This window comes from Stegostoma tigrinum, chromosome 23 (genome assembly GCF_030684315.1).
Source record: "Stegostoma tigrinum isolate sSteTig4 chromosome 23, sSteTig4.hap1, whole genome shotgun sequence".
Lineage (NCBI taxonomy): Eukaryota > Metazoa > Chordata > Chondrichthyes > Orectolobiformes > Stegostomatidae > Stegostoma > Stegostoma tigrinum.
In genome coordinates, this window is record NC_081376.1 from 51,351,779 (window position 1) to 51,376,604 (window position 24,826).

Genomic DNA, 24,826 nt, shown 5'->3' on the forward strand with positions numbered 1-24,826 from the left:
TCGAGGCTTGTGCCTCTGACCTGAGCGGGGGTTCGGAGAGGGGGCGGGGTCAGATAGGAGTGGCGACGGGGAAAGGTGGGGGAAGGAGGAGCGATGGAGAGGGAGACGTGGAGGGGAGAGGGAGACGGGGGTGGGGTGGAGGGGAGGGGGAGAGGGAGACGGGGGTGGGGTGGAGGGGAGGGGGAGAGGGAGACGGGGGGCGGGGGGGGAGGGGGAGGGGGGTGGAGGGGAGGGGGAGGGGGGCGGGGGGGGTGGAGGGGAGGGGGAGAGGGAGACGGGGGGCGGGGGGGGAGGGGGAGGGGGGTGGAGGGGAGGGGGAGGGAGGCGGGGGGGGTGGAGGGGAGGGGTGGAGGGGAGGGGGAGGGAGGCGGGGGGGGTGGAGGGGAGGGGGAGAGGGAGACGGGGGGCGGGGGGGGGAGGGGGAGGGGGGTGGAGGGGAGGGGGAGGGGGGCGGGGGGGGGTGGAGGGGAGGGGGAGAGGGAGACGGGGGGCGGGGGGGGAGGGGGAGGGGGGTGGAGGGGAGGGGGAGGGAGGCGGGGGGGGTGGAGGGGAGGGGGAGAGGGAGACGGGGGGAGGGGGGCGGGGGGGGTGGAGGGGAGGGGGAGAGGGAGACGGGGGGCGGGGGGCGGGGGGCGGGGGGGGTGGAGGGGAGGGGGAGAGGGAGACGGGGGGCGGGGGGGGGTGGAGGGGCGGGGGAGAGGGAGACGGGGGGCGGGGGGGGGGGTGGAGGGGCGGGGGAGAGGGAGACGGGGGGCGGGGGGGGGTGGAGGGGCGGGGGGGGGTGGAGGGGCGGGGGGGGGTGGAGGGGCGGGGGGAGAGGGAGACGGGGGGCGGGGGGGGGGTGGAGAGGGAGACGGGGGGCGGGGGGGGGGTGGAGAGGGAGACGGGGGGCGGGGGGGGGGGTGGAGAGGGAGACGGGGGGCGGGGGGGGGTGGAGAGGGAGACGGGGGGCGGGGGGGGGGTGGAGAGGGAGACGGGGGGCGGGGGGGGGGTGGAGAGGGAGACGGGGGGCGGGGGGGGGGTGGAGGGAGGGGGAGAGGGAGACGGGGGGCGGGGGGGTGGAGGGGAGGGGGAGAGGGAGACGGGGGGCGTGGAGGGGAGGGGGAGAGGGAGACGGGGGGCGGGGGAGGGGTGGAGGGGAGGGGGAGAGGGAGACGGGGGGCGTGGAGGGGAGGGGGAGAGGGAGACGGGGGGCGGGGGAGGGGTGGAGGGGAGGGGGAGAGGGAGACGGGGGGCGGGGGGGGGTGGAGGGGAGGGGGAGAGGGAGACGGGGGGCGGGGGGGGTGGAGGGAGAGGGGGCGGGGGGGGTGGAGGGGAGGGGGAGAGGGGGGCGGGGGAGGGGGCGGGGGGGGTGGAGGGGAGAGGGGCGGGGGGGGTGGAGGGGAGAGGGGGCGGGGGGGGTGGAGGGGAGAGGGGGCGGGGGGGTGGAGGGGAGGGGGAGAGGGGGGCGGGGGGCGTGGAGGGGAGGGGGGCGGGGGGGGTGGAGGGGAGGGGGAGGCGGGACGGGGGGCGGGGGGGGTGGAGGGGAGGGGAGAGGGGGGCGGGGGAGGTGGAGGGGAGAGGGAGACGGGGGGCGTGGAGGGGAGGGGGAGACGGGGGGCGTGGAGGGGAGGGGGAGACGGGGGGCGTGGAGGGAGGGGGAGACGGGGGGGGCGGAGGGGAGGGGGAGAGGGAGACGGGGGGCGGAGGGGAGGGGGAGACGGGGGAGGGCGACGAAAGGGAGGGGGAGGGGGAGGGTGAGACGGGGGAGGGGGAGAGGGAGACGGGGGGGTGGAGGGGAGGGGGAGACGGCGGGGAGGGCGACGGAAGGGAGGGGGAGGTTGAGACGTGGGGGGTGGAGGGGAGGGGGAGACGGGGGGGAGGGCGACGGGAGGGGGAGAGGGAGACGGGGGTGGGGTGGAGGGGAGGGGGAGAGGGAGACGGGGGGCGGGGGGCGGGGGGGGAGGGGGAGGGGGGTGGAGGGGAGGGGGGCGGGGGGGTGGAGGGGAGGGGGGAGAGGGAGACGGGGGCGGGGGGGGTGGAGGGGCGGGGGAGAGGGAGACGGGGGGCGGGGGGGGTGGAGGGGCGGGGGAGAGGGAGACGGGGGGCGGGGGGGGTGGAGGGGCGGGGGAGAGGGAGACGGGGGGCGGGGGGGGTGGAGAGGGAGACGGGGGGCGGAGGGGGGTGGAGAGGGAGACGGGGGGCGGGGGGGGTGGAGGGGAGGGGGAGAGGGAGACGGGGGGCGGGGGGGGGTGGAGGGGAGGGGGAGAGGGAGACGGGGGGCGGGGGGGGGTGGAGGGGAGGGAGAGAGGGAGACGGGGGGTGGAGGGGTGGAGGGGAGGGGGAGAGGGAGACGGGGGCGGGGGGGGGTGGAGGGGAGGGGGAGAGGGAGACGGGGGGCGGGGGGGGGTGGAGGGGAGGGGGAGAGGGAGACGGGGGGCGGGGGGGGGTGGAGGGGAGGGGGAGAGGGAGACGGGGGGCGGGGGGGGTGGAGGGGAGAGGGGGGGGTGGAGGGGAGGGGGAGAGGGGGGCGGGGGGCGTGGAGGGGAGGGGGGCGGGGGGGGGGTGGAGGGGAGGGGGAGGCGGGACGGGGGGCGGGGGGGGTGGAGGGGAGGGGGAGAGGGGGGCGGGGGAGGTGGAGGGGAGAGGGAGACGGGGGCGTGGAGGGGAGGGGGAGACGGGGGGCGTGGAGGGGAGGGGGAGACGGGGGGGGGTGGAGGGGAGGGGGAGAGGGAGACGGGGGGCGGAGGGGGAGACGGGGGGGAGGGCGACGAAAGGGAGGGGGAGGGTGAGACGGGGGAGGGGGAGAGGGAGACGGGGGGGTGGAGGGGAGGGGGAGACGGCGGGGAGGGCGACGGAAGGGAGGGGGAGGTTGAGACGTGGGGGGTGGAGGGGAGGGGGAGACGGGGGGGAGGGCGACGGGAGGGGGAGAGGGAGACGGGGGTTGGAGGGAGGGGGAGACGGGGGGGGAGGGCGACGGAAGGGAGGGGGAGGGTGAGACGGGGGGGTGGAGGGGAGAGGGAGGGGAGACGGAGGGCAGGGCGACGGAAGGGAGGGGGAGGGGGAGAGGGAGATGGGGGCGGTGGAGGGGAGGGGGAGACGTGGGGGGGGGGAGGGTGAGACGTGGAGGGGGAGGGGGGGGAGGGTGAGACGTGGAGGGGGGGAGGGTGAGACGTGGAGGGGAGGGGGAGACGTGACGGGGGGGGAGGGGTGACGGAGGGGAGGGGGAGGGGTCACGGAGGGGAGGGGGAGACGTGACGGGGGGGGAGGGGAGGGGGAGACGTGACGGGGGGGAGGGGTGACGGAGGGGAGGGGGAGGGGAGACGTGACGGGGGGTGAGGGGTGACGGAGGGGAGGGGAGGGGTGACGGAGGGGAGGGGGAGGGGTGACGGGGGGGAGGGGGAGACGTGACGGAGGGGGAGACGTGACGGGGGGGGAGAGGGGGACGTGACGGGGGGGAGAGGGGACGTGACGGGGGGGGGAGAGGGGGACGTGACGGGGGGGGGAGAGGGGGACGTGACGGTGGGGGAGAGGGGGACGTGACGGTGGGGGAGAGGGGGACGTGACGGTGGGGGAAAGGGGACGTGACGGGGGGGAGAGGGGGACGTGACGGGGGTGGAGGGGTGACGGGGGGGAGAGGGGGGGGTGACGGGGGTGGAGGGGTGACGGGGGGGAGAGGGGGACGTGACGGGGGTGGAGGGGTGACGGGGGGGAGAGGGGGACGTGACGGGGGTGGAGGGGTGACGGAGGGGAGGGGGAGACGTGACAGGGGGACGTGACGGGGGGAGGGGGAGACGTGACGGGGGGAGAGGGGGACGTGACGGGGGGGGAGGGGTGACGGAGGGGGTCGTGACAGGGGGGAGGGGTGATGGAGGCGAGTGGGAGCCTGATGGCGGGGGGTCGGGGTTCTAAAGGGAAGACGGATATCGGGGTGGTGGAGGTAATGAGATGGTGGCCGCGGGTAGGAGATGTAGCGGGGGGGGGGTGGAAAGGGAAGAGGGATGCCGGGGTGGGGGGGGAGGAGATGTTGGTGGAGGAGGGGGTGGTTGGGGGGGGAGGAGCTTGTGGGATTGAGCGGTAGACAGGGGAGGGAACAGGGATGGAGATGGAGGGTAGGGGAAAGGGAAGGGAGGGGCGGAGACAGAGGGTTGAGGAGGAGGGCTGATGGAGGGAAGGAGATGGACTGCGAAGTGACGTCACAATGGGTAGTGGACGGGAGTGGAGGAGGACATGGGGTATACAAGTAGAGATGAGGGGATGGGGAGATAGTGAGATTGTGGGGGTTGGTGGGGAGAAGGTGGTCCTAGTCTCAGAAGGTGGCAAAGAAGTCCCACGCAGCCTAACAGTCGAAGATAAATTTTGGGGAAGGATGCTATGTCAAATTCACCAAAAAGGTTGAGAAGAATGAGTGTGGAAGGGCACCTTTGTCAGTCAAGGGATGAAATTTGTGATTTTGGTTGGAGCTGTTTCAGACTTGTTCCAGAGTTTGAATACCTGACAAGAAAGTTGCCAGTATGAAAGTAATCAAAAATAGTAACAAGTGTGGTGAGGTCAGATCCCGTTCTGAAATGTGACTTAATCATAATTCGCTTTTTATTTAATAAGGTGGTTTATCATTGAAACATAAGCAGGCAAAGCTGATCAAATTTTAAAAATTAAACAAGTTTACTATGCAAAATAAAAGATAAAATTTTACATCCAACTTTAAAGATTTCAAAACAGAAAAGAACACTATTTCATCTCAAACACCAGAGAGAATTCCTGTCTCAATCACATCTATGGGTTTGACTTAATTATTGCTTTCAATTCCTGGTCTTGATCATCTGATAGCTTCTTCCTTGAGTAATCACGCAGAGCTTAGATTTCCTTAGTTTCAGGGTCTGCCAAATACCTCCGATCCTATTTTTCTAACTGAAACGCTTACGCTAAGGTAACTTATTTCCTAACTTTTCCGAACTAATTCCTTTCTCCCAGAGAAACCGTTTCATACATCTGCCTTCATTCAGGATTTCTGCGAACAGAAACCAAAAGCTTCCAAGTGTTGGTGTTTTTGCCTAAGCCAATACAAAAAGCTCCTGACTCTTCTAACAGAAAGCATGCTGATGCTCTTCAGTGTGTACTCTACCGCTGGTCACACTTTCCCAATGCAAACAAATTTGCCTGAACACTTCAGGATGTCTGTCTCTTATGCTAGTTTTTTTTGAAAAAAGCATGACTTCAGAAATGCTGACAAGTTAATCACTAAGGCATGTAAACACACAGACCAAAATCCATTAGTTCAAGATCCAAACTCAAATAATAATAACATCTCACACCTTACGTCACAGAGGGTGATTACATGTATGTTGAGAGAGAATGGCACGTGACAGGAAGCTAAGTTTAGAGGGATAGTATTAACGATGTGGGAGCAACAGGCGGGGATTGAATTTGTGAATTGGCAGGTCCTGATAGAAGCAGAAAGAGTGGGATCAAGATAGAAGAGAAGACCTGGAGGTGCTGGACTTTGGAATGGATTTTGTTAAGGGAGACTTGGCAGAAGGATCAAGGGTGGATTCTTTTGAAGACAGTACGATAACTGATTTAAAAGAGATTACAGAGGGATACATTTACAATGTATAAATAATTCTTCCTATGTTCCTGAAGGCTTCCATTTGACAATGTTGGGAGAAAGTGAGTTCTTCAGTTCCCCACCAAGGAAAGCTGTCAGATTTGGTGGAACGGTTACAGAAATCTTAAAGAAATATAAACAGGTAAAATAAGTTAAACAGGTAAATGTGTAAGAAATTTTCTCACCTTTCTGTAAATTTGATTCAAAAGAGTTTTTTCCCCCTAGGGAGATACTGTGGATTATGATTTGCTGATGACACAACTGGATGATCCAGAAATAAAGGTAATCAACAAATTGTTTAACATGCATCTCATTTGTGCAGCGTTTTCCTGTTATACATATGGAACTTTACAGTTTTAACAATTTGCATTTAATCTGTTAGGTTTGTACTCTGTAATAACATAGCATTTTTAATTTTATGAATATGGTGGATCTGTTTCTCTATATGTACCTACTCCAGATTAGCATGTGCAAGGATTATTCCAATTAGTGTTGGATGAAAGGGGTAGTGTGAGTCTAGATGTTAGGCATAATCTTGACTCTGGAATGAAACAGTGTGAAACCTGAGTTTAGCACAAATTTGAAGTGTAAATGTACACTAGATCAGTCTGTCCCAATGCTAACTGAAATAAATTTTGAGCAGAGGTAATGTGAACTGCAGATGCTGGAGAATCCAAGATAACAAAGTGTGAAGCTGGATGAACACAGCAGGCCCAGCAGCATCTCAAGAGCACAAAAGCTGACGTTTCGGGCCCAGACCCGAAACGTCAGCTTTTGTGCTGCTGAGATGCTGCTTGGCCTGCTGTGTTCATCCAGCTTCACACTTCGTTATCTTAAATTTTGAGCTGCTTTCATCTAGCTTAGCTAGGACCCCAGGGCAACAACATTGACTCACTCGCAATTAGCTGATGCACAACACATGTCTTCAAACTTATTTGTGAAAATTTCCCGGAAATGCTGGCATTCTCACACCACCACACTTCAACTGCTGTCTTGGTCCCAAAGGCCGTGAATCCTTGCCTCCAAAAGGCAATATCATCCACCTAAATTAATGTATGTAATACAAATATAACAGCAGACACATTAGGAAAAGCTCCATGATCTTCTGATGCTATTTGCTCACCACCAATCCATGTTTGGGCAAACAATGACTAAATATAAAATGACTGTTTTAAATTCTCTCATAAAGTAATGTTAATGATTAGGAATGGGAATGATGGACTCAGTGAATAGTGCCCCTGCTTCTCAGCTAGAAGCTACAGGTTCAGGCCACTCCAAGACTTGTTGGTCACAGGAATGTTCGTGATATGAAGGAAGTACATCCACAGTGTGGTTGAACAGGTTGTTGATCAGCCTGGTAATCCTTCTAACACTTCTTCACAATTCTGAAAAATGGGGGGGAAAAAGTCAGTGTCTGAAACAAGCAAACAGACTTTTCAAAAATTCTTCAGCCTTTTGGTGAAATTATACACTGAGGTAATTTTCACTGATCGAGTTACGAACTCCTGGCCTAAAACAGTTTTTCATGTTAATTATAATATCGAATCTAAGTGTGTGAACGGAGATTTAATATGATAACCAGCATCAGCATTGTTACTTAAAATCAATGTTTTGGTCATTTGAAGAAAAATCTGGTCAAAATTTAATTTTGATAGGATTGAAACCTTTCATCATTTAACTGATTCTGTTTCCTTGTAAATTTGTTCTATAGTACGAAGTTTTTGTTTGTATTAAGTTACTTATTTTCTTTTTACTGTATTTCTGTTGTTTCCACACTCATGTTTGAGATGCAGCTTTGTGGATTCACGTTCCACTTAATCTAGATTGTTTCTCCATTGCAGTACTGATGGAGAGCTGCACTGTCAGAGGTGTAACTATTTGGATGAAATGTTAAACCAAGGCTAAGGCAACTTTCTAAGGCGGACATAAACAAATCCAGAACCCAGTTTTGAAGAAGAATTGGGGTTATCCTTGGTGCAAAGACAGAAATTGCTGGAGAATTTCAGCAGCATCTGTAGAGAGAAAAGCGGAGTTAACATTTTGAGTTCAATAACTTTTAAACAGTCCTGTTGTATAAATGCAAATCTGCTTGTCTCTCTTTTCTTAATTTTCTTAACAGAAGTTTTTCTGATTTAGTGTTAAACTGTGGCCCTGTCTGCCTGCTCTGATGATTCAGGAAGAAAGATTCCATGGCAATACTTAGAGTCATGAAGGCTTACAGCATGGAAACAGGCCCTTTGGCCCAATTTGTCCGTGCTGCCCAGTTTACACAATTAATCTAATTCCATTTGCCTGTGTTTGGTCCATATCCCTTCAAACCTATCCTATCCGTGTAATGTTCAAATATTTCTTAAATGACATAACTGTACTCGACTCCATCACTACCTCTAGCAGCCTGTTCCATACACTCATCATACTGTGGGTGAAACAAAATTTGCCCTCTGGACCCATTTATATCTCTCCGTGTCACCTTTTGCCCTCTAGTTTTAGATTCCCTACCACATTTTATTGACCTCCATAAGGTCATTCCTCAGTCTGCAACGCTCCAGGGAAATAAAAACCCAATCTGTCCCACCTCTCTTTGTAACTCAAACCAAGTCCAGACACATCCAGGTAAATCCAGAAAATTCCCCTGGGATCCTGCACACATTTTCTCCCTTGACCACTGCCATCAACAAGGAGATTAGTTGATCCAACTTTATTTGTTTATTTTGCAGTGCACATTGGCGGTGCCATTCATCTACTAAGAGTGACTGCATTTCAAAGCAGTTCTTTATTCTTAGCATGTCATAATGTTTTAACTAAATAGAGTTCACTTAAACTTCAAGGTGTAATAATTATATTGAAGTGCTTATTTCTTTTCTCCCCCAGGATGCTCAAATAATCAACTGGCTTCAGGAATTTCGTGATGCTGTCGCACAATTAACAAAGGATTTTGAACACGTTGTTAGCAAAATACTGGTTAGCTTCTTTGAATTTTTATACACATGAAGATTGGTCAGAAAATGTTTGCTATGTTTTATTGTTGAATAACTCTTATCAATGGGTTTGATTTTTCTTAAATCTGCCATTTTTATATTGACACATGGCAAGTTACAGATGTTAATAAGATATTTAAGTAAGTCCTGAAGGTTTAAACACATTTTTAAGTTATATATAAAAACCATCAGATTTTTACAAAAATAATTTCAGAAGCTGCCGTGGTTGTCCCGAAGCCCAGTGGTAATAGAGGAATACTTGGCCTTCTTAAGTAACCTAGTATCAGCGCAGACAGTGTATCTGAGGTCGTGCCTTAGTATGCTGGTCTCCAGTTTTGTACCAGGTATGAAAATATTGCTTCTTTTATCATTTCCAATACATTGTGAAAAGAATAGTTCCATGTCCTTTATTTGTGAAACAGAAGAGCTGTTTCTTTGGCTCAGGTTATTAATCAGGGATATGCCTTTCAGTCACTTGCATTTTAGTGCTGTACAGGATTATTGAATATGTTTTGATAGACTTGGTTTTGTAAACAATAGTAATGAACAAGCCAGAATAATATGTTTTCAAATTAAGCTTACTTTCTCGTAAATCACTGTCCTGTTTGGAATGCCATTGATCTGTCAATGTTTCATGCAACTAGCACTATTGAAAGGCTGGTGTGAGTTTCAGCTAATCCCTGTAACACAAATTGTACAGATGCTGCTCAGTATTCCTTTTAATTGGGAGCAGATGGAAACAGGGATCAACGCATGTTTTAAACGAGAGTTAATAGGGCCCCTGTGGCGCAGTGCTATCGTCCCTACCTCTGAGCCAGGAGGCCCAGGTTCAAAAGGTGTTCAAATCGCTTCGGAACCAGTTGATTAGAGAATTTCTAAATGAGAGCTAATGCTCCAATTCTGGGTGATTCTAGCCTGCTGGATATTTGGAGGAACAATAAACATGGACTATTAGTTATAGCTTCTGTCTGTGGGAGTGGATATCAAATATACAGAGACTTATTTCACTCATCGTACAGAAACTTCCTGCTAGGTGCATGAAGAGAAATGTGTAGCTGAGAGACAGGGAAGAACAGAATGGAAGTAATGTGCTGGTGATGCTCAAATCATAGGAGAGCTTGCAGGAAGTAAGTTGTCAGTGGCAGATGCAAGAAACTGATTGGATAGATTGTGTTTTAAAAAAAGACATCTTGGAGAGAAGAGATATTGTGAGGTAGAGTGGAATCAAGATCTTTCTGAAGCATTTAGTAAACTTCCAAATTTGTTTGTTGGTAGCTCTTATTTTGCAATATTAATCCGTGTGTATGTTTCATAGGAAGAATTGTTATCCAAGAAAATGGTGTGGATATTTCAGACTCTGAAGATGAGGATGAAAGTAAGTATTTTGATTTTGTAGAGATGAGCATATTGACATTTGAGTAATCTAGACTCTGAACTTTATAACAGTTCTCTATAATGTCCCCAAGTACTGTTGCTTCAACCCTGAAGGCACAATGACTATATTTCACATCTTTCACAATACATACTCTTTCTTTGCTATCGTAAAATCAGCAGCTCTGGCAGCATTTCTGGGAGGTGAGTCTTCCTGAGTTAACAGATTAATCTTCATGCTGAGGCAGAGGGTGGCTTACTTGAATTTCACTGCAGGTGTCAGTTTGCCAGTGTGTACCTGCCTCTGACCTGGATGGGAGTGAGATTTGATGGTTACCTGCCTGCCTCTGGCAGGTATCCAAATGAAGTGCTAATTAAGAGCACTCTTCAGACACTATCTGGATGTTCCATGTAGCTGATGTGTCTTCCAATATTGCTGAAGCCTGTAGATGGCAAGGTGTTGGCCTCTTGATGATCAACTTTGCCGAATGCTGCCACAAGCCGTCCTGGGTAGGCGTTCCCCTCTGCAATGAGGTTTGGCACATGTGATCCTGGTATATTTCGTACCTTTTGTAACATGATGCTCCAACTACCACATAAAGTGTCCACCTCCAGTGACGCTACTAAATCCCAGAGTCTCAGTCACTTCTATTGATCCTCCCAGCTGCTGAGACCACCAACTGTCAGGCTTCCTGGAGATAGTATTTTAATTAGTAGCCTGCATAAGTCACCTCTGGTTTTCCACAATGGCCATGTCTTGGTTTTCCCTGTAATTGAGTCCACAGTTGGAAATGCGTCCCTGAAGCTGAAATGTCGCTAGACCTATTGTACTTTATTGTACTTTCTCTGGTAATTCATTTAAAGATCTATCACCAAAGGATTGATCTAAACATATTGAACAACAGAGTATATTTTTATTCACAATAATCTTTGTAAGATTGAAACATTCTAAAGACTTTAGTAAGCCATTTGGATTTTTTTGACAATTGACAATGGTTTCATCAGTAAATTCTTAATTCCAGACATTTTTTATTTCAACATGCTGTGTCAGTCTCCAAAACATTAGCTGAGTTTCTGGATTAATGGTCTAGCAGTAATAGCACAAGGCCATCACCTTCCATGAATAATTTTCTGTTAGATGTATAATTTAACACAAAGCATCAAGTCTGCTGAAACCAGTTATTTTTTGACACAATTGGCTGAATTAGTATTTTTTCTTTAACTGCTTTATGCCCATCATCTTTTCTTTCAATCTTCTTCGTGTTCTTTATGGTTTACAGACAGAATTCTTTTGGCACTGTGGCTTGTATTTGTCATAGGTATTTACTTTTCTAAGCTCCCTTAATCTTTAAAGTATAATGTTTTAATTTGTGCCTCAGTAAATGCTAATTAATTATAATAAGTCATTGAATGTTTGAATAGAATAAACTACCTTGGAAAATATTCCCTTATCAGATATTAGCATGATACATAGTAATATGCACTTTCAGCTGGTAAATTTAATATACCAATTTACTGATTGCAGAATTTATTTTTAAGTTTAAGAATATCAAATTTATAGCCACTTATGTAATGCCATCAGTCCTAATATCCTGATTATGAAGGTTTGCAGTCTGGTGGGGTACAAGCTTTCTAGGGAGAAATATTGCAAATGCCTGACAACGTCTAGTGAATTTATCAATTTAATCAGTGGGATCATTAAATATAGACTTATGTCACACCATACAAGATAATGTATGGTTTAGAAGGGGTGGATGCTAGGAAGTTGTTTCCGTTAGGCGGGGAGACTAGGCACAGCCTTAAAATTAGAGGGGGTAAATTTAAAACTGAAATGAGACGACACGTCTTCAGCCAGAGAGTGGTGGGCTTGTGGAATTCATTGCCGCAGAGTGCGGTGGAGGCCGGGACGTTAGATGCCTTCAAGGCAGAGATCGACAAATTCTTGATCTCAAAAGGAATCAAGGGCTACGGGGAGAGTGCAGGAAAGTGGAATGAAATGCCCAGCAGCCGTGATTTAAATGGCAGAGTGGACTTGATGGGCCGAATGGCCTTACTTGCACCCCTATGTCTTTTGGTCTTATGGTCTTATTCTTTGGTACCTTATCACCATACTTAGAACTGTTTTTCATCCATTAATTGAACGTACCAAGTATTCCTGTATTGTGCATCTTTATCAGATGCAAGGCATCAGCTCCAAACCTTGATCATGTGTCCATATTATTGCTTTTAAAACATTGTGGAACTTTCCTGTTTAAATTCTTCTTTTCTCTTGTCCTGCTGTAAACATAGTCTTCCAGTCAGAATTGAGCTAAGAGCAACTCTTTCCCACTTTACAGATCTTCCCAGAAATTTTGAAATTTGTCATCGAGCTCTACAGACCATAGCAAAATATGTGCCTTCGTAAGTATGCCATTCTGCTATTAATTTCTATGGCTCCAGGCACACAAGCATGTGCTTCACAGAAGGAAACCATTGTAGCTTGACCTAAAATGATAGTTGCAAGAATTAATAATGTATAAGGAGCAATATGGACTAGATGCAACAGCAATATACAGTTAGCTAATTTGGGGTTGACTTTAGATTCTAGGTTGCATTGTTAACCATTGTTTATTCTCTCCAATCTTGATAAGCCCTATTAGGTGAAGGAGAGAAAGTGTTCTTTCTGTATTGTTGAAACAGTTTGTGATTGATCGACTAGCAGCTGAGAACATGAATGATAGTAGAGTAGTAACAACCTAGATTATTACCCCATTTGAACTAGAATAGCACTGCGTAGATCAGTGATCAAACCTGAACTTCTGAATTAGCTAACATTCAAATGGACTTCTCCCTGTGAGATTAAAATGAAGCCACACTTCGGGAAAGCAGCCAACATAATCGAAGACCCTTTGCACCCAGTAGTACTCTCTTCCAAGATAATGAAATGTGAGGCTGGATGAACACAGCAGGCCAAGCAGCATCTCAGGAGCACAAAAGCTGACGTTTCGGGCCTAGACCCTTCATCAGAGAGGGGGATGGGGAGAGGGAACTGGAATAAATAGGGAGAGAGGGGGAGGCGGACCGAAGATGGAGAGTAAAGAAGATAGGTGGAGAGAGTATAGGTGGGGAGGTAGGGAGGGGATAGGTCAGTCCAGGGAAGACGGACAGGTCAAGGAGGTGGGATGAGGTTAGTAGGTAGGAGATGGAGGTGCGGCTTGGGGTGGGAGGAAGGGATGGGTGAGAGGAAGAACAGGTTAGGGAGGCAGAGACAGGTTGGACTGGTTTTGGGATGCGGTGGGTGGAGGGGAAGAGCTGGGCTGGTTGTGTGGTGCAGTGGGGGGAGGGGACGAGCTGGGCTGGTTTTGGGATGCGGTGGGGGAACGGGAGATTTTGAAGCTGGTGAAGTCCACATTGATACCATTGGGCTGCAGGGTTACCAAGCGGAATATGAGTTGCTGTTCCTGCAACCTTCGGGTGGCATCATTGTGGCACTGCAGGAGGCCCAGGATGGACATGTCATCTAGAGAATGCGAGGGGGAGTGGAAATGGTTTGCGACTGGGAGGTGCAGTTGTTTATTGCTAACCGAGCGGAGGTGTTCTGCAAAGCGGTCCCCAAGCCTCCGCTTGGTTTCCCCAGTGTAGAGGAAGCCACACCGGGTCTCTCTTCCACCTTCTTTTGTCGGGCATAAGATATAAATGTTTGAAAACACATATCTACAGGTTCATGAACAGCTTTGTCCCTTGTGTTTCACACTTTTGAATGGACCTCTCAAATGTTAATTCCAGTCTGTCTCTACACTTCTGTAGCTATAATGTTATACTCTGCACTTTGTTCTGCCACCCTGATGAACTTTGCATAGTATGATCTGCCTGTATAGTATGCAAAACAACACTTTTCATTGTATCTCGGTACACGTGACAACCATAAATCAAACAACATTTTGGTGCTGTTTTGAATTGATTTTTTGAAAACTTGTGCTGAGTCCAAGTACAGAAATATATGTTGGACCATGTCCCATGGCTACCTGTAGCATTTTTGTATAATAAGCTGCTGGATCAAATGAATAGATTAAAATAAATTGTGTGTGTTCAGATGACAATGATAGAACAACATGTTTGGTTAATATCAACAATGAACAAACACATAACACATCTATATGTTTATTACAATAGGAGATATGAATTTGGCAACAGGAGTAGTCCATTCAGCTGCTTGAGCCTGTTCCGCTCTTTAGTGAGGTCACGCCTGATCTGTAACATAACTACGCATACCTGCCTTTGGCTCATATTTCTTCTTATTTTTGCTCAACAAAAGTTTGCCTGTCTCAGATTTAAAATTAGTACCTGATCCAGCATCCACTGCCATTTGTTGAAATGGCAAAAAAAGTTCCAAATCTCTACTACCCTTTGTGTGTGGAAGTGCTTCCTGACATCTCTCCTGACTGGTCTGGCCCTAATTCTCATACAATGCCCCATAGTTCTAGAATTCCCAACCAGTGGAAATTGTTAATCTTTGTCTAACCTGTCTTTTCCTATTAATATGTTAAAGACTTCGAACAGATTTCCGCTTAATCTTCTTAGTTCTGAAGAAAACAGTCCTGATTTGTATAATCTCTACTTGTAACCCCTTTGGCTGTGTCTTTTACTGTAATCATGCAGGCTAGTTTTCAGCACAGAAAGCTAAATAATGACTGATATTCTATTGTTACATATAGATATCAGCTGATTTGCATTAAGCCTACTAATTCTGAGATTACAAAGTGTGGGGCTGGATGAACACAGCAGGCCAAGCAGCATCTTAGGAGCGCACAAGCTGACGTTTCGGTCCTAGACGCTTCATCAGAAAAGGGGGATGGGGAGAGGATTCTGAAATAAACAGTAAGTGCTACACCTGCCCCCACACCACCTCCCTCACACCCATCCCAGGCCCCAAGATGACTTTCCACATCAAGCAGATGTTCACCTGCACAACCGCCAATGTGGTATACTGCATCTGCAGTACATGGTTTGGCTGCCTCTACATTGGAGAAACCAGGCGGAGGCTTGGGGACCACTTTGCAGAACACCTGTGTTCAGTTTGCAGTAAACAACTGCACCTCCCAGTCATTTCATCATTTCAACTACCCCTCCCATTCCTTAGACAACATGTCCATCCTGGGCCTCCTGCAGTGCCACAATGATGCCACCTGTAGGTTGCAGGAACAGCAACTCATATTCTGCTTGGGAACCCTGCAGCCCAATGGTATCAATATGGATTTCACCAGCTTCAAAATCTCCCCTCCCCCCACTGCATCCCAAAACTAGCCCAGCTCGTCCCCACCTGCCTAACCTGTTATTCCTCTCACCTATCCCCTCCTCCCACCTCAAACCGCACCTCCATTTCGTACCTACTAACCTTATCCTGCCTCCTCGACCTGTCCGCCCTCTCCGGACTGACCTATTCCCTCCCTACCTCCCCACCCATACTCTCCTCTCCACATGTCTTCTCCTCTATCCATCTTCGGTCCCCCGCCCAATTTATTTCAGAATCCTCTCCCCATCCCCCTTTTCTGATGAAGGGCCTAGGCCCGAAACGTCAGCTTTTGTGCTCCTGAGATACTGCTTGGCCTGCTGTGTTCATCCAGCTCCACACTTTGTTATCTTGGATTCTCCAGCGTCTGCAGTTCCCATTACCTCTAATTTTGAGATTATTTTGTGATGTTTAGGTGTTATATGCTGTTAAACCAGTAGATGGCACTGGAGCATCACATAAATGGCAATCTTCCTGGAATGTACCTCTTGTTATGTAGATAAAACAATTTTCCAATCCGACAGACTCCATACCTGAGTAGAATTATGAATCTTAAAATGTTGACCTGTGGGCTGCAATTTAGATAGTTCTAGTTCTTGTACAAACCAATTGGTGATTCTTGAATTGATTTTAAAATCAGATGAAACATGATCTAATTGAATGGCAGAGCAGACTATTTAGATTGAATGGCCTACATTTTTATTCACTCCTGGGATGTGGGTATTGCTCGTTGGGCCAGTATTTATTTCCTGTCCCTAATTGCTTTTGAGAAGGTGATGGTGAGCTGCCTTCTTCAACCACTGCAGTCCGCATGCTGTAGGTTAACCCACAATACCGTTGGGGAATAAATTCCAGGATTTTGACCTAGTCACAGTGAAGGAAGGGCATGTTTCCAAGTCAGGAGGTGATTGGCTCGGAAGGGAACATGGTGGTGGTGGTAGTGGTCCCAAGTATCAGCTGCCCTGGTCCTTCTAGTTGGAAGTGGTTTTGAAGATGCTGTGTAAGGATCTTTGATGAATTTCTGCAGTGTGTCTTGTAGATAGTTCACATTGCTGCTGCTGGGTTTTGGTGGTGGAGGGATTGCATGGCTGTGGAGGTGGTGGCAATCAAGTGGGCTGCTTTGTCCTAGATGGTGAGTGTTGTTGGAGCTGCACTCATCCAGACAAGAGGGGAGTATTCCATTACACTCCTGACTTGTGTCTTGTAGATAATGGACAGGCTTTGGGGAGTCAGGAAGAGAGTTACCTGCCGCAGTATTCCTTGGCTCTGATTTACTATTGTACCCAGTCTGATGTGTGCTCCAGAAGTTGTCCCTCCCCCAGGCAAACTGTTCCAGAACGGTTACAACACTAGCATTTACCTGACAATATGGAAAATTGCCAGGTATGTCTTGTACGTAAAAAGCACCACAAATCCAACTGGGCCAATTACCGTGCAATCTGTCTACTCTTAATTGTCAATTTCGGAGGGCAGTTCAGGGTCAAACTCATTGCTGTGGCTCTCGGGTCACATTATAGACTAGATCGTTTGAGGATGACAGATTTCCTTCCCGAAGGATAATCTTAACAACTTCTACTCCTCTGTCTTATGATGTATTGCTGATTCTCTTGTTCTCATTTTTGTCCTCTGAGTTGAAATAATTGATGAATAACGAGGGATATTGTTTTGCCATTCAGTATCCAGAACTAAAAATTTTGTATGGTAGTTTTATGTTTGTATTGTTTTCCCAAGTTATGGCCTTGTATTAATGCATTTTTTTTTCTATGAGGTCAACTCAGTTTTATTGCAAGTTGTTTCTGTAATGAACTAAAATGTATATTTTTAATACTTTGTATTTGGCAGTACACCACAATTTTTGATGCCAATACTGGTTGAAAAATTTCCATTTGCAAACAAATCAGCAAGAATCCTGGTAAGCAGAGTACCTCCTTTGCCATTAATCTCCAATACAAAAGCACCTTTACAATGTGTATTGATTGCTAGTGTTATAAATTGATCACATTTAACGTCAGTATTACATCATTGTGAAGGTTTTGCGACTATTCCAGCAAATTATTTTTTGTTTTCTCTATTTGGATGAAACAGGAACTTGCATGCTCAGTGGACAAAACAAACAAGTCCTTCAAGAATCTTTAAAGAGTAGGAAAAAACTATGAACAGTAGGATGATCAGTAACCATTAATTCTGGCATGTAGAATTTTGCTTGTCTGTCTGCACATTGTGCAACATACATGTTAATTTTTGTGGTAATTAGTGTTCTGTTCAGAAATGCATATAACCTGGCACCTGGTAAAATAAGCAAAGCTGTTAATTCCCTGCTTAAAAAGAAACAAGGAAGAGAGTACATATTGGGGGGAAAAAAAACAAATTGTCTGATTTAGTTCAACTTCCACCATCAAATAAGCATAATAATGAAAAACAGTTGCATTTTGTGGCAAAGCAACAAGGGACACAAATGGGAAATGCAGTTTCAAAAAGAAAACAACATTTCAGTAGATATAAGTAGATAAACATATTTCCATAAAACTTGTTTTTATGGGTATAGTACTGAACTGCATTCTCCATAAACCCATGTTCTTTTTACTGTCATGTTGGCTGCCTTCTGAGTGCTTCCTTGTGAACAAACATTAGCCAAAATTGCCAAAGTAGACCAGTTAATTTATGTTTGCAGCCTTTGTTCATTGCACAAATGGCTGTCAAACACTTATTTTGAAAAAAATATAGAACATAGCATAGTACAGGCCCTTTGGCTCATGATGTTGTACCGACCTATTCTACTCTAAGATCAAACTAACCAATGTACCCTTCATTTTACAATCATCTGTGTGCTTATTCAAGATCCGCTTAAAGGTCCGTAATGTGTCTGACTGCACTACCACTGCTGGCAGTGCATTCCATGCATCCCCTACTCTCTGTGTAAAGAACCTACCTCTGTCATCTCACCTGTATCTTCCTCCAGTCACCCTAAAATTATATCACCATGTGATAGTCATTTCTGCCTGGGAAAAAGTCTCTGACTATCCACTCTGTCTATGCCTCATCATCTTGTACACCTCTATCAAGTCACCTCTCATCCTTCGCTTCAATGAGAAAAGCCCCGGCTCCATCATAAGACCTGCCCTTCAGTCCAGGCAGCGTCCTGGTAAATCTCCTCTGCACCCTCTCTAAAGCTTCCACACCCTTCCTATAATGAGGTGACCAGAACTGAACACAATATTTCAAGAGTGGTCTAACTAAGGTTTTATAGAACTGCAACATAACCTCACTGCTCTTAAACTCAATTCCCTTGCCATTGAAAGCCAACACACCATACGCCTTCTTTACAACCCCATCAACTTGGATAGCAACTTTGAGGGATCTATGGACGTGGACCCCAAGATCCCTCTGTTCCTCCACACTACCAAGAATCCTGCCATTAATCCTGCATTCTGCATTCAAATTCAACCTTCCAAAATGAATCACTTCACGCTTTTCCAGGTTGAATTCCATCTGCCACTTCATTGCCCAGCTCTGCATCCTGTCAATGTCCTGTTCCAACCTACAGCAACCCTCCACATTATCCACAACTCCACCAACGTTTGTGTCATCAACAAACTTACAAACCCACCTTTCCACTTCCTCATACAAATCATTTATGAAGATCACGAAGAACAGAGGTCCCAGAACAGATCCCTGCAGAACACCACTGGTCACCAAGCTCCAAGCTGAATACTTTACATCTACTACCACCCTCTGGCTTCTATTGGACAGCCAGTTCAGTATCCAGACAGCCAGAATTCCCTGAATCCTGTGCCTCCTTACTTTCTGAATGAGCCTATCATGGGCGACCTTATCAAATGCCTTGCTAAAATCCATATTCACCACATCCACTGCTCTGCCTTCGTCAATGTGTTTTGACACATCCTCAAAGAATTCAGAGAGGCTTGTGAGGCATGACCTGCCCCTCACAAAGCCATGTGACTATTTCGTCAAACTGTGCGTTTCCAAATAATCATAAATACTATCTCTCAGAGTCCTCTCCAATAATTTGCCCACCACAGAAGTAAGACTGACCATAAGACATACGAGTGGAAGTAAGGCCATTTGGCCCATCAAGTCCACTCCGCCATTTAAATCATGGCTGATGGGCATTTCATCACCACTTCCCTGCACTCTCCCCGTAGCCTTTGATTCGTTTTGAGATCAAGAATTTGTCGATCTCTGCCTTGAAGGCATCCAACGTCCCGGCTTCCACTGAATTCTGCGGCAATGAATTCCACAAGCCCACCACTCTCTGGCTGAAGAAATGTCGTCTCATTTCAGTTTTAAGTTTACCCCCTCTAATTTTAAGGCGGTGCCCACAGGTCCTAACGGAAACAACTTCCTAGCGTCCACCCCTTCTAAACCGTACATTATCTTGTAAGTTTCTATTAGATCTCCCCTCAACCTTCTAAACTCTAATGAGTACAATCCCAGGATCCTTAGCCGTTCATCATACGTTAAACCTACCATTCCAGGGATCATCCGTGTGAATCTCCACTGAACACGCTCCAGGGCTAGTATGTCCTTCCTGAGGTGTGGGGCCCAAAATTGGACACAGTATTCTAAATGGGGCCTAACTAGAGCTTTATAAAGCCTCAGAAGCACATCGCTGCTTTTATATTCCAACCCTCTTGAGATAAACAACAACATTACGTTTGCTTTCTTAATTACGGACTCTACCTGCAAGTAAACCTTTAGAGAATCCTGGACCAATACTCCCAGATCCCTTTGCACTTCTGATTTGCGAATTTTCTCACCGTTTAGAAAATAGTCCATGCCTGTATTCTTTTCTCCAAAGTGCAAATCCTCACATTTACTCACATTGAATTTCATCAGCCATTTCCTGGACCACTCTCCTAAACTGTCTAAATCTTTCTGCAGCTTCCCCACCTCCTCAGTACTACTTGCCTGTTCACCTATCTTTGTATCATCGGCAAACTTCACCAGAATGCCCCCAGTCCCTTCATCCAGATCATTAATATATAAGGTGAACAGCTGTGGCCCCAACACTGAACCCTGCGGGACACCACTCGTCATCGGTTGCCATTCCGAAAAAGAGCCTTTTATCCCAACTCTCTGCCTTCTATCAGACAGCCAATCCTCAATCCAAGTCAGTAGCTCACCTCGAACACCGTGGGCCCTCACTTTGCTCAGCAGCCTCCCGTGAGGCACTGTATCAGAGATCTTTTGGAAGTCTAGATAGATAACATCCACTGGGTTTCCCTGGTCTAACATACTTGTGACCTCTTCAAAAAATTCTAACAGGTTTGTCAGGCACGACCTCCCCTTACTAAAACCATGCTGACTTGTTTTAATCTGACCCTGCACTTCCAGGAAGTTAGAAATCTCATCCTTGACAATGGATTCAAGAATTTTACCAACTACCGAGGTTAGGCTAATCAGCCTATAATTTTCCATCTTTTGCCTTGATCCTTTCTTAAACAAGGGAGTTACAACAGCAATTTTCCAATCATCTGGGACTTTCCCTGACTCCAGTGACTTTTGAAAGATCACAACCAAAGCCTCCACTATTTCCTCAGCCACCTCCCTCAGAATTCTAGGATGTAGCCCATCCGGGCCAGGAGATTTATCAATTTTTAGACCCTTTAGCTTTTCAATTTTCTAGACCCTTAGCACTTTCTCTTTTGTAATGCCTACCGTACTCAACTCTGCCCCTCGCTCTCCCTAATTGTTGGCATACTACTCATGTCTTCCACTGTGAAGACTGATGCAATGTACTTATTAAGTTCTTCAGCTATTTCCTTATCTCCCATCACTAGCCTTCCAGCATCAATTTGGAGCGGCCCAATATCTACTTTTGCCTCTCGTTTGTTTCTTATGTATTGGAAGAAGCTTTTACTATCATTTCTAATATTACTAGCTAGCCTACCTTCATATTTGATCTTCTCCTTCCTCATTGCTCTCTTTGTTATCCTCTGTCTGTTTTTGTAGCCTTCCCAATCTTCTGATTTCCCAGTGCTCTTGGCCACTTTATAGGCTGTCTCTTTTTCTTTGATATATTTCCTGACTTCCTTTGTCAGCCATGGCTGTCTAATCCCACCCTGGATAATCTTTCTTTTCTTGGGGATCAACCTCTGTACTGTGTCCTCAATGACACCCAGAAACTCCAGCCATTGTTGGTCTTCTGTCTTCCACTCTAGGCTCTGCTTCCAGTCGATTTTCATCAATTCCTCTCTCGTGCCCCTGTAATTACCTTTATTTAACTGTAACACCATTACATCTGATTGTGCCTTCTCTCTTTCAAACTGCAGACTGAACTCTACCATATTATGATCGCTGCCTCCTAAGTGTTTCCTTACTTTAAGGTCTTTTATAAAGTCTGGCTCATTACATAGCACTAAGTCCAGAATAGCCTGACTGCTCTGTAATTCTCAGGATTATCCCTACTCTTTTTCTTGAACAAGCGAATGACATTTGCCACCCTTCAATCATCTGGTACTATTCCAGTGGACAGTGAGGATGCAAAGATCATTGCCAAAGGCGCAGCAATTTCTTCCCTCACTTCCAGAAACAACCTTGGGTATGCCTTGACTGACCCAGGAGACTTATCTATCCTCACGTATTTCAACATTTCTAGCTCATCCTCCTTCCTAACATCAACTTGTTCGAGCATATCAGCTGGTTTCACACTGTCCTTACAAATGTTAAGGTCTCTCTTACTAGTGAATACTGAAGCAAAGTATTCATTAAGTACCTCCCCCACCTCCTCTGACTCCAGACACGTTTCCTCCATTGTCCGTGATTGGCCGTACCCTTGCTCCGGCCATCCTCTTGTTGCTCACATAAGTATAGAATGTCTTGGGGTTCACCTTAATCCTACCCATCAAGGCTTTTTTGTGTCCCTTTCTCGCTCTTCTAAGTCCATTCTTCAGTTCCTTCCTTGTAACCCTCTAGAGCCCTGTCCAATCCTTCCTTCCTCAACGTTAAGTAAGCTTCCTTCTTCGTCTTGACTAGATGCTCCGCATGTCTTGTCATTTCAAGGTTTTCTTCACCTCACCACCCCTTTCTTGCCTCGGTGGGATAAACCTATCAAGCACTCACAGCAAGTGCTCCCTAAACAACCTCCACAAATATGTCGTGCATTTACCTGAGAACATTTGTTCCCAGTTTATGCTCCGCAGTTCCTGCCTAATAGCATTGTAATCCCCACTACTCTAATTAAATACTTTGCCATACCGTCTGCTGCTGTCCCTCTCCATGATGATAGTAAAGGTTCAGGGAGTTGTGATCACTGTCACCGCAATGCTCTCCCACCGAGAGGTCTGACACCCAGCCTGGTTTGTTGCCAAGCACCAAATCGAATATTTGTACTTAGGAGGTTCCAGTTGATATTAGGGAAGTTGAAGTCACTTATGATAACAACCCTATTTCTTCTGCACCTTTCCAAAATCTGCCTCCCAATCTCTGTTGCTATTGGGGGGTGGGGGCTCTATATAAAATTCCCAATAAAGTGACTGCTCTTTTCCTGTTTCTGACTTCTACCCATACTGACTCAGTGGACAAACCGTCCTTGACAACCTCCCTTTCTGCAGCTGTGAAACCATCCATGACTAGCAATGGCACACCCCCACCTCTTTTTACCTCCCTCCCTATTTCTTTTGAAACATCTAAACCCAACAACCATTCCTGTCTGTGATACCCAAGTCTCCGTAACAGCCACAACATCGTAGCTCCAAGTACTGATCCATGCTCTAAGTACATCACCCTTATTCCTGACACATTTTGCGTTAAAACAGACAGGTTTCGAATCGTCCCATTGACTGCAACTTTGCCCGATCAACTGTCTGTCCTTCCTCACAGACTCTCTGCATGCTGTATCTGCCTGTATGCCAGCTACCTCATCCTCTGATCCATAGCTCCGGTTCCCATCCCCCTGCCAAACTAGGTTAAAACTTCCCGCTGAGGATATTGGTGCCCCTCAAGTTGAGGTGCAATCCGTCCTTCCTGTACAGGTCCCACCTTCCCTAGAAGGTATCCTAATGATTCACATATCTGAAGCCCTCCTTCCTACACCAGTTCTGTAGCCACGTGTTCAGCACTTGCTGTCTATTCTGAGCTTCACTAGCTTTTCGCACTGGTAGTAATCCTGATATTACTAATCTGCTCGTTCTGCCTTTTAGTTTCCAAACTAACTCCCTCATTTCACTTTTTAGGTCTTCATCCCTTTTCCTAGTTAAGCCATTGGTATTGATGTGTACCATTACTTCTGGCTGCTCACCCTCCCTCAGAATCCTGTAGACTCGACCTGAGACATCCCTGACCCTGGCACCGCTGAGCCAACATACCTTCCGGGAGTCTTTTCGCAACCACAGAATCTCGTGTCTGTTTCCCTACCCATTGAATCTCCTGTCACGATTGCTCTCCTATTCTCTCTCATTCCCTTCCCACCCCAGCCCCCAACAGCATCCAAAGTGATATTTATATTTATATTAGGCAGGCAAGAGTATTTATATTAGGCAGGAAATGGTGTTGGATCGACTGTTAGGACTGAAGGCCAATTATTCCCCCGGACCTGATGGTCTGCATCCCAGGGTACTTAAGGAGGTGGCTCTAGAAATTGTGGACGCGTTGGTAATTATTTTCCAAGGTTCTATAGATTCTGTATCAGTTCCTGCGGATTGGAGGGTGGCAAATGTTGTCCCACTTTTCAAGAAAGGAGGGAAAGAGAAAACAGGAAATTATAGACCGGTTAGCCTCACGTCAGTGGTGGGAAAGATGCTGGAGTCAATGATAAAAGATGAAATTACGACTCATTTGGATAGCAGTAACAGAATAGGTCAGAGTCAGCATGGATTTACGAAGGGGAAATCGTGCTTGACTAATCTTCTGGAATTTTTTGAGGATGTATCTGTGAAGATGGATAAGGGAGAACCAGTGGGTGTAGTGTACCTGGACTTTCAGAAAGCCTTTGATAAAGTCCCGCATAGGAGATTGGTGAACAAAATTAGGGCACATGGTACTGGGGGCAAAATACTGAGTTGGACTGCAAATTGGCTGGCTGACAGGAAGCAAAGAGTAGTGATAAACGGGTCCCTTTCGGAATGGCAGGCAGTGACCAGTGGGGTGCCACAAGGGTCGGTGCTGGGACCGCAGCTGTTTACGATATATATTAATGATATAGACGAAGGCATTAAAAGTAATATTAGCAAATTTGCTGATGACACAAAGTTGGGTGGCAGTGTGAAATGTGAGGAGGATGTTATGAGAATACAGGGTGACTTGGACAGGCTAGGTGAGTGGACGGATGCATGGCAGATGCAGTTTAATGTGGATAAATGTGCGGTTATACACTTTGGTGGCAAGAATAGGAAGGCAGATTACTATCTCAATGGAGTCAAGTTAGGTAAAGGGGAAGCAGAACGAGATCTAGGTGTTTTTGTACATCAGTCAATGAAAGTAAGCATTCAGGTAAAGCAGGCGGTGAAGAAAGCTAATAGCATGCTGGCCTTCATAACAAGAGGAATTGAGTATTAGAGCAAAGAGGTCCTTCTGCAGCTGTACAGGGCCCTGGTGAGACCGCACCTGGAGTATTGTGTGCAGTTTTGGTCTCCAAATTTGAGGAAAGACATACTTGCTATT

General features: G+C 48.0%; 1 protein-coding gene across 4 annotated transcripts in view; it reads left to right on the forward strand.

The window, feature by feature from the left end:
* The first annotated feature begins 5,627 nt into the window (after positions 1–5,627).
* Positions 5,628–24,826, forward strand: part of rrn3 (RRN3 homolog, RNA polymerase I transcription factor) — a 48,601-nt gene continuing 29,402 nt past the window's right edge. For all 4 annotated transcript variants that reach the window (XM_059654181.1, XM_059654180.1, XM_059654179.1 and 1 more), the window contains exons 1-7: positions 5,628–5,729; positions 5,813–5,869; positions 8,459–8,548; positions 8,780–8,909; positions 9,881–9,940; positions 12,273–12,336; positions 17,048–17,117. In XM_059654181.1, coding sequence (XP_059510164.1) covers positions 5,637–5,729; positions 5,813–5,869; positions 8,459–8,548; positions 8,780–8,909; positions 9,881–9,940; positions 12,273–12,336; positions 17,048–17,117 — 564 coding nt within the window. In that variant the 5' untranslated portion in view covers positions 5,628–5,636. The remainder of the gene's footprint in view (positions 5,730–5,812; positions 5,870–8,458; positions 8,549–8,779; positions 8,910–9,880; positions 9,941–12,272; positions 12,337–17,047; positions 17,118–24,826) is intronic.